At 39.4% G+C, this 14298-nt stretch overlaps 2 protein-coding genes across 2 annotated transcripts; both read right to left on the bottom strand.

Annotated features, from left to right (window-relative positions):
• Window positions 1-962: 962 nt before the first annotated feature.
• Window positions 963-1358, bottom strand: LOC145822058 (uncharacterized). Its single transcript, XM_082918641.1, has one exon. The coding sequence runs from the start codon at window positions 1356-1358 to the stop codon at window positions 963-965; it is 396 nt and encodes a 131-aa protein (XP_082774767.1).
• Window positions 1359-2221: 863 nt separating this feature from the next.
• On the bottom strand, window positions 2222-2707 carry LOC145822057 (uncharacterized). Its single transcript, XM_082918640.1, has one exon. It carries the CDS (start codon window positions 2705-2707, stop codon window positions 2222-2224), a length of 486 nt encoding a protein of 161 aa, XP_082774766.1.
• Between the last annotated feature and the right edge of the window lie 11591 nt (window positions 2708-14298).

The following is a 14298-nucleotide window of genomic DNA, read 5'->3' as shown; positions in this document are numbered from 1 at the left end:
GAGCAGACGATGACGCCAAGGAAAACCTACCCGAGCAGACGATGGAGGCAGCCGAGCAAACCGTGGACCTTGAACTGGACTAAAGATCTTCCTTGTTTTGTTTTCTTTTTTTTTTTTGGTTTTTTGGATGTAACGGGCTATGTCCCCCATCTTGTACTGAAATTTCCTTTATCAATGAGAATTTTCAACTTTTTGATCGTTTAACTTCCATTTCTGTTCAGTTGGCATGTGCATAAATTCCTTGATTCAATCGTTGACAATTCACAACTGCCAGGTCGACTATGCTGCACAATTTGCCGAGCTAAAATCACCTTAAACTTTTCTAATCAGAATTAGCAGTTCGGCTCCTCGAACTTTCAGATGAACTGACATTTTAACTCGGCCGAACAAAATCTTCTCGGCCTTGACTAGTTTGTAGACTTTGTAGAATTCCAATACTTCAATGTGACCGAGCAAAATCAGCTCGCCTTTTAAGTTGGGTAAGCCGCCAACATTTCTTTTCCGCCGAGCAAAGTCAGCTCGGCTTTTTATCGGTTGGACAAAACTCCAACATTGCGAATTCTGCCGAGCAAACTCCGCTCGTTTTCCATATTGGACAAGACACCAATTTACCAACTAGGCCGAGCAAAATCAGCTCGGCCCTTACATTGGGCAAAACACCAATGTTTCAGTTAAGTTGGTCATGACGCCAACATTTCAACCGGGCGAGCAAAACCAGCTCGGCCCTAATGCGAATTGGTCCATACGCCAATTATATCGTTGGACAATGCACCAAATGTTTGTGCGATCTCCTTGCCCTTGGCATCCATAATTGCCTGACATCCTTGCGATGTCATTGTACAAAGATGTAATACCAAACAACAAGAGGGCTATTTTTCATTACAAAAGCATTGCTATCTTTTACATCAAGTGCCAAGAGGCTAAAGGTCTAGAAAAGCTAAACAACACAAGAAAATTACATCTTAAAAGTAAAAGACCTTAAGGTTGGCCACATTCCATGGTCTGGGGACAGCCTTGCCATCTAAATCTTCCAGATGGTATGCCCCTTTACCAGCAAGACCAATCACCTTGTATGGTCCTTCCCAATTTGCACCGAGCTTTCCTTCGCCAAGGACCACCGTATTTCCAAGCACCTTTCTCAAGACCCAGTCCCCAATCTTGAATAGCCTGGGGTGCACTGCCTTGTTGTATTTTTTCGATAGTTCTTGTTGGTAAGTAGCAATGTGAATTAGCGCTCGCTCCCTCCTTTCTTCAGCGAGGTCAAGTTCCAATGCCACGGCTTCATCGTTTAGATCAGGCTGGAAACTTTCAGAGTGGATGGTTGGCATGCCAATTTCCAACGGGATGACGGCCTCCATGCTGTAGGCCAAAGCGAATGGTGTTTCCCCGGTCGACCGTCTTAGGGTAGTGCGGTATGCCCAGAGCACATTAGGGAGTTCTTCAACCCACTTGCCCTTAGCCTTCTCAAGCCGCTTCTTCAGCCCGTCCAGGATGGTCTTGTTTGAGGCCTCTACTTGACCATTCGACTGAGGATAGGCCGGTGTCAAATTGTAGAACTCGATCTTCAACTCTTCACAAAATCTGCGAAAGAGTTTACCATCAAATTGAGTGCCATTATCCGAGATGAGGGCCTGGGGTATACCAAAACGGGTGATGACGTTTTGCCATACAAACTTCTTCACGTCCTTTTCCTTTATGGTCGCTAGTGGCTCGGCCTCAACCCACTTGGTGAAATAGTCGGTGGCGGCGATGAAGAACTTGAGATTGCCCGGTGCTGCTGGGAGTGGTCCAACAATATCCAATCCTCAAAGCGCGAACGGCCAAGAACTTGAAAGTGGGAGTAAATCTCTAGCTGGCTAGTGGATCTGGTGAGCGAATTTCTGACACTTTTCACACCGGCGAACGTATTTCTGCGTGTCCGCCTGCATGCACGGCCACCAGTAACCTTGGGAAATTGCTCGGTAAGCCAAGGACCTGCCTCCAGTATGGCTTCCATAGATGCCATCGTGTATCTCATAGAGGAAAGCCTCCACCTTGGTGGGGTGGACACATTTCAAATACGACCCGGTGAAAGATTTCTTGTACAAGGCCCCAGACGAGGAGAGCCAAAACCGCTCTGACTTTGCCCGGAAACAACACGACTGAGGTTGTTGACTTGCCTTTACCGCTCTGACTTTGCCCGGATCTAATTAAGGGGATAAATTATTATTAGCATGTCTAATTAAGGGGAAACAATCTCAGTCGTGTTGTTTCCTTCGCGGTTGATCTGCTCTACCCTTATGGCATCGAACTTCTTGATCTCTGCATGCACCAGCGCCTGATACTTGGCCATTCTTTCATCCCTGGCCTCATACTCGCCTGAGACTTGATTGACCACCAGCTTGGAATCGCTGAACACCATTAGGGCCGACGCTTTCATTCTTAGTGCGCTTCTTAGCCCGGCAAGGAGGGCTTCATATTCCGCCTCGTTGTTGGATGCCGGGAAACCTAGCGTAATTGCTTGTTCAATGATCATTCCTTCCGGTGAAGTCAGCACGATACCCAGCCCGGCCCCATGTCTGTTGGATGCCCCATCGACGAAGAGTTTCCACATCTCGCCGACAAATAGCTTCCAGCAATCAGAAGGGTTTTGGGAACTCCTCAAATCCAAGTCTCTGGTTGGCTCATTCTGGTCTCTTTCCTTGTCATGGTCGATTCCCTCCTTCATCTAGTCATTTGCCTTCGCTGGTTCGGTCGCTCTTTGCCCTTCCTCCTCTTGCGCACCAACACTTGCCTTTATTGCCTGAACCATGGGCTGTGCTAGATCCGCACTGGCCAATTCAACCGGGCAAACTGGATGCGTTCCGGGGGAAAATTCCGCCACAAAATCTGCAAGAGCTTGAGCCTTGATCGCGGTGTGCGGGCGGAACTTGATGTTGTACTGTCCCAATTCCACGGCCCATTTCAGAATCCTCCCAGTGAAGTCTGCCTTTTCGAAGAGCACCTTAAGCGGAAACTCGGTCAACACAACTATTGTATGGCCGTGAAAATAGTGTGCCAGCTTTCTCGACGCCATCATCAGGGCCAGTTCCAATTTTTCCAGCGGAAGATATCGCGTCTCGGCGGGGAGCAGAGTCTTGCTCACATAGAAAATGGGCAAGTGTTGAATGCCTTCAGCATGGACTAGAACAGCGCTCACCGCATGTTGAGAGACTGCCAAGTAGAGGTACAACTCTTCGCCCGGCTGAGGTGTGACCAAAATAGGGAACGAGGAGAGGTACGCTTTTAGTTCTGCCAGTGCGTGGTCACACTCATCGTCCCATAAAAACTTAGCCTTCAAGGTCTTGAAGAAGGGCCTGCAACGATCCGAAGACCGGCTGATAAATCTGTTCAGCGCGGCTGCCATCCCAGCATGATGTTGCACGTCCTTTGTGGAGTTTGGGCGCTCCAGCTCTTGTATTGCCTTGATTTGGGATGGGTCGGCTTCAATTCCTTGGTTTGTGACCAAGAAACCCAGAAACTTTCCGGTGCCAACTCCGAAGGCGCACTTGGTGGCGTTCAAATGAAGCTTGTGGAGCTTAAGTATGGCGAACATCTCTGCAAGGTCGGTGAGGTGTTGAGACTTCTCCTTACTCTTCACCACCATATCGTCGATATAGGCTTCCATTGTTCGGCCCAAGAGAGGAGCGAACATTTTTGTTACCATCCGCTGAAAGGTCGCCCCGGCGTTCTTTAGTCCGAACGGCATGACTTTGTAGCAATATAAGCCTCTGGGGGTTGTGAACGACGTGATCTCTCTGTCCGGTTTATACATGGCTATCTGGTGGTAGCCGCGATATGCGTCCAGGAAGCTAAACCTCCGATGGCCAACGGTTAAGTCCACCAGCTGGTTAATTCGTGGAAGGGGAAAACTGTCCTTGGGGCAAGCTCGGTTGACAGTCTTGTAGTCAACGCAGACTCGCCACTTGTCGTTCTTCTTCGGAACAACCACCGTGTTGGATATCTACCGAGGGTATTGCACCTCCTCTATGCCCCCAACTTCCAACAAATTCTTCACTTCTTCTGCCACCACTTCAGCATGGTGCAAGGCTGAGCGGCGCGTCCTTTGAATGACTGGTCGTGCATTGGGGAAGACATTCAACTGATGACAAATGAAGCTCGGGTCGATGCCAGGCATGTCGTAAGGCGTCCAGGCAAAGGCCTCCAAATTGGAAACCAAGAAGTTGACATAATCCATCCGCTCGGCGCTAGACAAGGATGATCCCAAGAGAAAGAATTTAGTTGGATCGTTCTCGTCAATGCGCACTTTCATCAAATCTTCGACCGATTTTTCCTCAGCCTTTCTTCCTACGTCTTCAAGGACCTCTTTACCCTCGGGCCCCTCAATCATTTGGACGAACCCTTTGGCCGCTCGGCTGCCATTTACCGCAACGAAGCATTGTTTTGCCATCACCTGGTCCCCCCAAACTTCCTCTATTTGTCCGCTTGGTGCCGAAAAGCGCATGACTTGGTGGAAGGTCGAAGCAACTGCTTGCATGGCGTGTAGGCAGCCCCTGCCTAAGAGCAAGTTGTAAGTCAATGGAACTTTGAGCACCCAGAATTCTACTTGCTTTACGACCGATCCTGCTTTGACCGGCAAAATAATCTTTCCGATTGGCCATTCTGGCTGTGAGTTGAAGCCGACCAAAAGGGACGTTGCGGGGCCAAGTCCTTGTCTTCCAACTTCATTTGTTTAAACACGTCATAATACATAATTTCTACCGAACTCCCCTAGTCGATCAAGATTCTCTTGATGTCAAAGTCTTTGACGCGAAGAGTGACTACTAAAGCATCATTGCACGGCATCTGAACTCTTTCCAAGTTCTTGGTCGAGAATGAAAGGATGTCCCTCTCTTCAGTCTTTCCCCTCTTCACAGCGGGCTGAACACAGAGCACTTCCCTCATGTGCTCGGCCTTCTTGATCATCCCTCTCAGCTCGTAGACCCTGGCCGGTTCAATGATACCATGGATAACGTTGATTACACCTTGCGGGGCCGCATCCAGGGCGGCTAGGCCGTTTGGCTCGGCTTGCCCTGATGGTGCAGCCTTCATTCCCCCATCTATGTATTGGTCAAGATGTCCAGCCGCCACCAACTCCTCCAAGTGTTGTTTGAGCGGCAAGCAGTCCTCCGTTCGGTGGCCCCGTTCTTCATGGAAGGTGCAGCGATATTTTGAATTGAAGCCCCTCTGCGCACTCCCCAACTTGGCCGGCCAACGGACGAAGGGTTCACCTCGAATCTTGCTCAAAATGCGGTAGATGGGGATTTTAAAGATCGTGGTGATTCCAGTCTGTGCCTTCAATTTTCTTTTGGCATCCTCTGCTGCATCATGGGGAGTGTCAGCCCGGTCGTGTCTACGGCCCTTGTTTCTGGCATCACGGTTTGAACCATGGCGCTGATCTTTTGACCGAGTGTTGGGGCGGTTATCCTCCTGCCCAACCAAGTGAACTTTCCCCGCCACCCTTCTGTCTGTCACGACCGGATTATCCTTCTCGATCGCGGAAGCGGCATCATCCTCGACGCGAATGTGCTCATTGATCCGCTGCATCAATGACTCCATGGTTGTGGGTTGATGCATCGTGAGTAAATCTCGCAGCCTATGTCCGACTGGGAGACCTTGTTTGTATTGAGTGATTGCCAGATTGGTGGGGCAGTCGAGGATCTCATTGTAAGTTTCCCAGTATTTTGCATTGTATGCCTTCAACGAACATCCAGACTCCATCTTGACGCCCAGAGATGGTCGACCTCCTTCAGCGTTCGTGTGTTGGTTTTGAATCTGGTGACGAAGGCTTCCGCTAGTTGCTGCCACCCCTCAATACTCCAATCCGGGAGCCTTTCGAACCACTTCAAACCCAACTCTCCCAAGCTTGATGGGAATATGAGGCACATCAAGGCGTCGTTGCGCCGGTGGCCAGCCATTACTTGCCGGTAATGGCTCACATGCATGTACGGATCTGTCTTGCCGTCGTACAAAGTGAACTTTGGCTGGTGGAATTCGATGGGGAGTGGTGTACTCTCAATCTCTGGAGACAGCAACGTGGCTGTAAGTCGCACCATCTCTTTGTCCATCAGCGCAGGGGCTATCATTTTGGGGGCTGGCATCGCCACTTCCTCACTACAACGAACTGGAGCGCTCAACCTCTGCAATGCCGACACTCTCTGAGCCTCCCGACGGCGCGCCCTCTCCTCCAATACGTCCCTCAAGTCCCTGGAACGTCTGGAGAAAGAGGATCGCGACGTCGGCGTCGAGCGTGAGGGGCGGTAAGTGCTGTCGCGAGAGAGGGACCTGCCCTCTCTTTGGTCGGAATCTCCAACCCCATAGTTCCTGGTGATGGAGAGAGAGTGAGTCCTCCCCTGGCGGCGACTGCTACAACGAGGGGACGGGGTGCGCTCACTGAGGTTGCCCTCTCCAGCAACACCCTTCCCTTTAATCTGGCATTCAGCAGCTCCATCTCCGCCGCTCCTTGAGTTTGTGCTCCAGGCGCTGCGCATAGGACTCCCCCCGGTGTCGGCGGCCCTCTGGACTCGGCGAGCGATCAGTACTCCTTCCACGTTTGTCTCGTGCACCTCGTGAAGAAGTCTCTAGGCCTGCCATGGCTGGAATATTCGGGGGGCCTTCTCTCAAGCAGACATACTCAGGTGTGACGCCATCGACGACGGACAGTGGGGCTTCGTCGTTGTTGGCCATGGAAATGGTCAAAGAGGCTCAAAGAACAAGGGTTGAGTACCAACTTTTCCCACAGTCGGCGCCAATTGTACGGGGGCGAAATATCCTCTACTTTCCGTACTCCTTGCACTCCAAGCCTCTCTTGACGACGTCTAACCTGGCAACACAAAAACGGTGAGCTGCCCGGTGGTGGTGTGCCGGATAGACCCTCTGACGATCAAGTCAGGCCACTTAAAGAAGAAGACTAAAGAGAGAGGGTGTTTTCTTAGAGAAAGAAGTTGCATACCTCTAACGTTCGCCTTCCTCCACTATTTCTAGGCTGGCCATGCAGCCCCAAGATCGTGCGCGCACCACCTCTGTCGTCCTTCCCTGGACAGGTGGCAGTGCCTGCCTCTCACCACCTTACGCGTGTAAAGATTTTGTCCTCCAATCAGCACATGCAGAACTGCCAAACGGTATTGGTGCGTGCGTGGAGCAGATGTCCTCTCCCTCACGCCATTGGCCCAGGTGGCACACTTAACCGAAGTCCCACAACCGGCCGGTTCCTTGTGGAGGCAATTCTCCACAAGCACACAATCGAGCTAATAAACGCCGACCTGCCACTTGGCAAATGAGCCAAAGTGTTATGCTTATGACCGGGCAATTTATGATCGGTCCCACCTGACTGACCGGCCATGAAGCACGCTAGACTTTCACCGTTCTTCATTCTTGATCACATGAAGCTCGTCCATCTCGGCCGATCGGTTAGGCGCATGCCGGCGCTAATCGCATCTCAAGTCTAGTCCGGGCTCCTTTTAGCTTGGTCATCAGACACCGCTGCGCGCTCGGCCGCGTCATAGCTCGGCCAGGCATGGGTTCGTGTCTGGTCGGTCGACCTCTCCGGCCGTGCAAGTCAGGCCGCTAGGCCGTGCAAGAGAGGAGTCTGCTCGGCGCCGTGCAGTTCGTCATGATCGGCATTATCGTAGCTCGGCCGTACTAACGTGCAAATCTCCCCTCTCAATACCCTTTTTGTTGGTTGGTCTATTTCTTCCCATTATGGGGTTGTAAGTGATTATTAGTGGTTATTGGCCTTGGCTTAGTAGGTTTGTTAGACTTTGTTAACTTTCTATCAACCATTAAAGGGATCGTATGTAATTGGTAGTGGTTGTTGGGTTTGACTTAGTGGGCATGGTAGATTGGTTATTGGACTTCATTAACTTTATAATTATTGTGTGGTAGTGGTATGTTTGATAATGTAAATATTTTTGATAATGCAATTATTCTCTTATCTATTGATACACAAATTTTTTTATATTAAAATGTATAAAATTTATCATGAATCTGTAATTATTTTTCAAAATTAACATTGACCTATTTTTTCTAGGGGAAATTACATTTCAGTCCAACTATTCAAAAATAATTATAAAATTATAGGAAAAGTTTATGATTTTAATTATTAATATTTATAAAATCAATAAGTCTATGCATACAAATACCAAATACAGAATGGGACACATATGTCTCACATGGGGTAAATCTTACATGCAGGTCCCATACTACGTATTGGATTTTCAAGAAAATAACGCTTATGAAGTTTAAAAGAAAAGTTCTTCAAGCAGAATAGTGGATTAATGTTGAAACAACAACTCTCTGGACTAAAGAGATCAACTCAAGCAGTGGACAAAATTTTTGCTTTATTGGAAGAGCTCAAGCAGGTTACCAACAACTACGATGACAATAAAATTGTTGGCAGAAAAGATTTTGGAACAATTCAGAAGGGAATTCTAGCAAATAACATGACAATGGCCATCAAAAAATCGCAAATTATGAATCAAAGTCAAATAAAGCAATTCCTCAACGAGGCAGTCGTGCTTTAGCAGATCAATCACAGGAATGTGATCAAACTCTTAGGTTGTTGTTTGGAAACTCAATTCCCTTTATTTGTCTATGAATTCGTCACCAATGGCACTCTGTTTGATCATATACAAAACCAAATCAAGGCACCTAATATATCATGAGAAAATTGTTTACGAATGGTTGTTGAAATTGCAGGAGTATTGTCATATTTGCACTCTGCAATGTGAAGTCTACGAATATACTCTTAGACAATAACTACACTGAAAGAGTGTCGGACTTTGGATCATCAAGGTTGGTTCCACTAGACCAAGATCAATTAGCAATGGTGGTGCAAGGAACTCTTGGATACTTAGACCTTGACAACATGCTAACAAACCAATTGATAGAAAAAAGTGATATTTATAGCTTTGGAGTAGTCCTTGTGGAGTTAATCACAGGAAAGAAGGTGTTGTCATTTGGCAAGCCAGAAGGAGAAGAGTCTAGCTAGGTATTTTCTCTCGTGTATGAAAAATGATTGGTTGTTCCAAGTTATTGATGAACAAATAGAAATTGATGGAATTGTTGAGGAGCTCACAGAAGTAGCTAATATTGCAAAGAGGTGCTTAATAGTAAAAACAGAAGAGAGGCCTACTATGAAGAAAAAAGCAATAGAATTGGAGGGGTTGATCAACAAAAAAAAGAAACATCCATGGGTTAAAATTGATTTGAATGGCAAAGAGAGTGAACACTTGCTCGGTGGAAAGTTAAATGGGTTTGAGTTAGAAGGTTGTACTACTAGTAGTAGTAACACAACAACTGGGTATGATAGTGTGATCTGATGTTGCCAATGGATGGTGGGAAGTGATTTTTTTGTACTATTCAATGATGACAAATTGGGTGATGATTTTTTATTATTGTTTTTTGTGTTTTGTAAAATTATGTGCCTACATTAGATTGTTTCGATTTAATTAAGAGTTGATTTAGTGATTGGGGTTGTCTCTAGTACACTATGTGAATTAGGTCTGTTTGTTCCGGATTCTATTTTGATGATTCAATATATTGATCTTTTAAATCTTACTGTGTGGGTAATTTTATAAAAAAATTAAATTAATTGGATAATTGTAACAATATGATATTATCGCATCTGTCTTCACTGAAATAGATAACAAGTATAATTTTGAAATTGATTGTTTGATTATCAATCTAGTTTTTTTATGAATGATCTGCATACCAATAAAATTACCAAATCAAATCATTACCAAATCAAATCATTAGAGTGAGGGCCAGTGATTGACCAATGGCCAAAATTGAACAAAGAACTTGAGAGACTGATAAATTACATCATTGATATCTATAATTTTAAAAAAAATTCACTTTAATTTTCGTAATTTCGATTTCAACAATCTAAATGCCATATTTTCATTTCTATTCTAACATGAACCCACTATCGTTTTTCATTATTGTTTTGCATAGAAAACTAACACTTTTCGACTAATATGTGCATGTTAGCAATTCCCACTCATAAAAGAAAAATTAATAAATCTTAACAAAATTTTATTTTCTCCCACTAATTTCGCTAATGTCTCTTCTTCTTTTTTCATTTGAATATTAACCGATAATGATAGATGGAGTGCATTGGAACCAAAATGAAAGTACATGGACAAAATTGATAAAATTATTGCTACGAAATCTAAAGTGAAAAATTATAGGAATCAATTGTGTAATTTATCCCAAATATTAATAATAATAATAATAATAAAGAGGAAGGGATCTTCTAGGTAAGTGTCTAGCAGATGAGAAGGAAAATACATCCTTCCTGAGCATGGTGAAGGAAGTAACTATAAAACGAAAAGTCAAGGAACCAGAAAAGTTAGTATAAAAAAAAAAAAAAAAAGGAAGAAGCAAATGGGGGAAAAGAAGTCAAGTCTGGCGAGCTGCTTGGAGTCAGTTTAGACAAGTCGTTATTGTAAATATAGAAAAATGATTGTTTGGTTCTTGATTATTTGTATTGTATTCTTTAGCATCTCCTTCTTGATAGCTCTTTTTTCAATAAATTTTATTTATTAAAAAAATTAAAAATAGAAAAATGGTAGAGAATTATTATACAAAATTACTAGTGTGATTATTTAAAAAGACAGCTAATATTTTGATCATAGTTTATAAAAATGTAACTGATATTTTGATCATAGTTTATAATAATCTTTTATTTATTTATTTATTTATTTATTTCCTTATCTGTGAGCGTATTAAATAAACAGTTGTATGGACTTGACGAAGACTTGAAGAAAAACTCCGCAATACTATTTGGATGTGATTTTGGGGGGGGGGGTTGTATAAAAAATCTGGTCAATTAATATTTTCTTTTATTCATGAAAATTTTTTTTTTTAATTTTTATTTCCTTATGTGTAAACGAATTGAATAAACAGCTGTATGGAGTTGACGAAGACTTGAATGTATGGACTTGAGAAGACTTGAAGAAAAACTTCGCAATATTATTTGGACGTGATTGATGGTATAAATGGATGTAAAATATTTTTTTCATACATCGATTTTATATTATTTTTCGACATTTGGTTGACACTTAAAATAAAAATATTTTATTGTTTAATTTAAAAATTTTGATTTAATAAAATGTAATTTATGACTTTTTAGTGAGTTAATATATTTATTTGAAAATGATAAAATGTGCTGAAAAAATAGTGAGTAAAAATCAACTTTATAAAAATTAACTTCTTAAATTTTAAAAGGCAAGTCATTTTTTGAAAAATGATACAAAAATATTTTGCTTAAAAAATATTTTACTTACTTTTTATTTAATCAAATAACAAAAAAACAATTAAACTATCTTTGACAAAAATATTCTACGTTAAAATAAACGGAACCTAAATTACCAGCTGCTTCCATATCTATATGTAAGCCCCCATATCTTATCCATATAAGATTGTGATTCAAGTTATCTTATGTATAGATCTAATTTAATTTATAATATATTACTATTCATAAAACTATAATGGGTAAATTAGATTAACCGTCCCTATAATTTGGGACTCATGTCATTTTGATCTATGACTTTTCAAATGTGACACATTTGACCCTAAATTTTTAATTTTGTTCCAAATAAGAACAATTGAAGATATCATTATTTAATTTCAAGGGCAAAATCGTTAATTTAATAAAATATAAACTAATTTGACAAAAATGTCAAAAAAAATATTTTTAATTTTTTAAAAATTATTTTTATCCATCAATGATAAAAGTATGTAAAATTGATAAAAATTAATAAAAATTACATGATTACTTTTTAAAAATTAATTTTACATGAATATCATCCAAACACATAATAAAAACTAATTTGGTAAAAAAATAAATAAATGTCTAAAAGATTTATCAATTTAACACAATTTTATTTTTAGTAGATAGAAATAATTTTTAAAAATTCAAAAATATTTGTTTGACATTCATTTTTGTCAAATTAGTTTATATTTTATCAAATTGATGATTTTACCCTTGAAAAATCTAATGATATCTTCAATTGTCCTTATTTGGAACAAGATTCAAAATTCAGGGTCAAATATATTATAATTAAAAAATCAGAGATCAAAGTGACACAAACCCTAAATTATAAGAACTATTAATATAATTCACCCAACTATAATTTATTAGAAATTCAGAAAACGTATGTTCAAGTTTTGAACCTAACTACCACGGCCGGCGTTGTCAACCACATGGCAAAGAAGTGTGAATTTATTTAAACAATTGAAAGTAATGGTTCGAATCATAAAAATGATTATAAAAGACTCTTTATCATTATATCACACATATAATAAAATATTCCACATTAATCAGAGAATGAAAATTTTTTATAAAATATTTTATAATATTTTTTTATGATTCCTAATATACTTTTTTATTAGTTGAATTAAAAGAGTGTTCCTATAAATAACGGGATATTGAGGGTTTTTTTGAAAAGAGGGTAAAAAGTTAGTTTTTAATTTTTTATCGATTTTGAGTCATATCACATCTTATATTTTGTACTTAAAAAAGATAAAATAAATTAAAAAAATTAAAAAATTAATTTTTTACTAACTTTTTAAAATATTTCTAAATTAGAAGAGTAGTCCAATAAACAATGTAAAATTAACTAATGAGAGAGAGTATTTTGTTGACACGGCAGAAATAAATTCACACTCCATGACAAAGATATGAGAAGATTCCATGATGATCTCTTCGAACACGCGTCAAAGAGAAATAAATTCACACTCTATGACAAAGATCTGAGAGTGTATTTTTCTTTTTCTTTTCTTTTTCTTTTCTTTTCTTTTTTTTCTTTTTTTATTTATTTCCTTATATGCGAACGAATTGAATAAACAGTTATATGAACTTGACGTAGACTTGAATGTATGGACTTGACGAAGACCGGAAGAAAGACTCTGTAATATTATTTGGATGTGATTGATGGTATAAATGGAAAAATTATTTTTGTTTCGATGTAAAATATTTTTTTAATACATCAATTTTATATAGAAAAATATTATTTTTATTCTTTGGTATTTGGTTAACAGTTAAAATAAAAATATTTTATTGTTTAATTAGAAATTTTGATTTAATAAAGTGTAATTTATGATTTTTTTAGTGAGTTAATATATTTATTTGAAAATGATAAAATGTGTTGAAAAAATAGTGAGTAAGAATCAACTTTATAAAAATTAACTTATAAAATTTTAAAAGGCAAGTCATTTTTTGAAAAATGATGCAAGAATATTTTGCTTAAAAAATATTTTACTTGCTTTTCATTTAATCAAATAACAAAAAATGATTAAAATATTTTTGACAAAAATATTTTACATAAAAATAAACGGAACCTAAATTACCAACTGCTTCCATATCATGCAAGCCCCCATATCTTATCCATATAAGATTGTGATTCAAGTTATCTTACGTATAGATCTAATTTAATTTATAATATATTACAATTCATAAAATTATAATGGTCATTTACATTAACGGTCCTTATAATTTGGGATTCGTGTCACTTTGATCCCTAACTTTTTAATTATGACACATTTGATCCTGAATTTTGAATCTTGTTCTAAATAAAAACAATTGAAGATACCATTGTTTAATTTCAAGAGCAAAATCATCAATTTAATAAAATATAAACTAATTTAAAAAAAATAAATGTCAAAAAAATATTTTAATTTTTTAAAAATTATTTTTATCCACCAATGATAAAATTATGTAAAATTGATAAAAATTAATAAAAATTACATGATTGATTTTTAAAAATTAATTTTACATGATTATCATCCAAACACATAATAAAAATTAATTTGGTAAAAGATAAATAAATGTCTAAAAAATGTATCAATATTACACAATTTTATTTTTAGTGGGTAAAAATAATTTTTAAAAATTTAAAAATATTTGTTTGACATTTATTTTTGTCAAATTAGTTTATAGGGCAAATTATACTAACAGTCCCTATAGTTTAAGCCTTGTGTCACTTTGGTCCTTAACTTTTCAATTGTGACACATTTGACCCTAAATTTTGAATATTGTTCCAAATAAGGACAATTGAAGACACCATTACTTAATTTTAAGGGCAAAATCATCAATTTGATAAAATATATTTGAATTTGACAAAATAAATGTCAATAAATATTTTTGAATTTTTAAAATTTATTTCTACCCATTAAAGATAAAATTATGTAAAATTGATAAATTTTTTAGATATTTATTTATTTATTTTACCAAATTAATATTTATTATGTGTTTGGATGATGATCATGTAATGGATG

The sequence above is a fragment of the Camellia sinensis genome, chromosome 3 (genome assembly GCF_055761805.1).
Source record: "Camellia sinensis isolate YWXY chromosome 3, ASM5576180v1, whole genome shotgun sequence".
Lineage (NCBI taxonomy): Eukaryota > Viridiplantae > Streptophyta > Magnoliopsida > Ericales > Theaceae > Camellia > Camellia sinensis.
This window is presented reverse-complemented; position numbering and strand designations above follow the sequence as displayed.

What these genes read in the sequence shown, in the direction of transcription:
- LOC145822058 (XM_082918641.1), bottom strand. Translation starts at nt 1,358, where the DNA reads ATGGAGGCCGTCATCCCGTTGGAAATTGGCATGCCAACCATCCACTCT.
- LOC145822057 (XM_082918640.1), bottom strand. Translation starts at nt 2,707, where the DNA reads ATGAAGGAGGGAATCGACCATGACAAGGAAAGAGACCAGAATGAGCCA.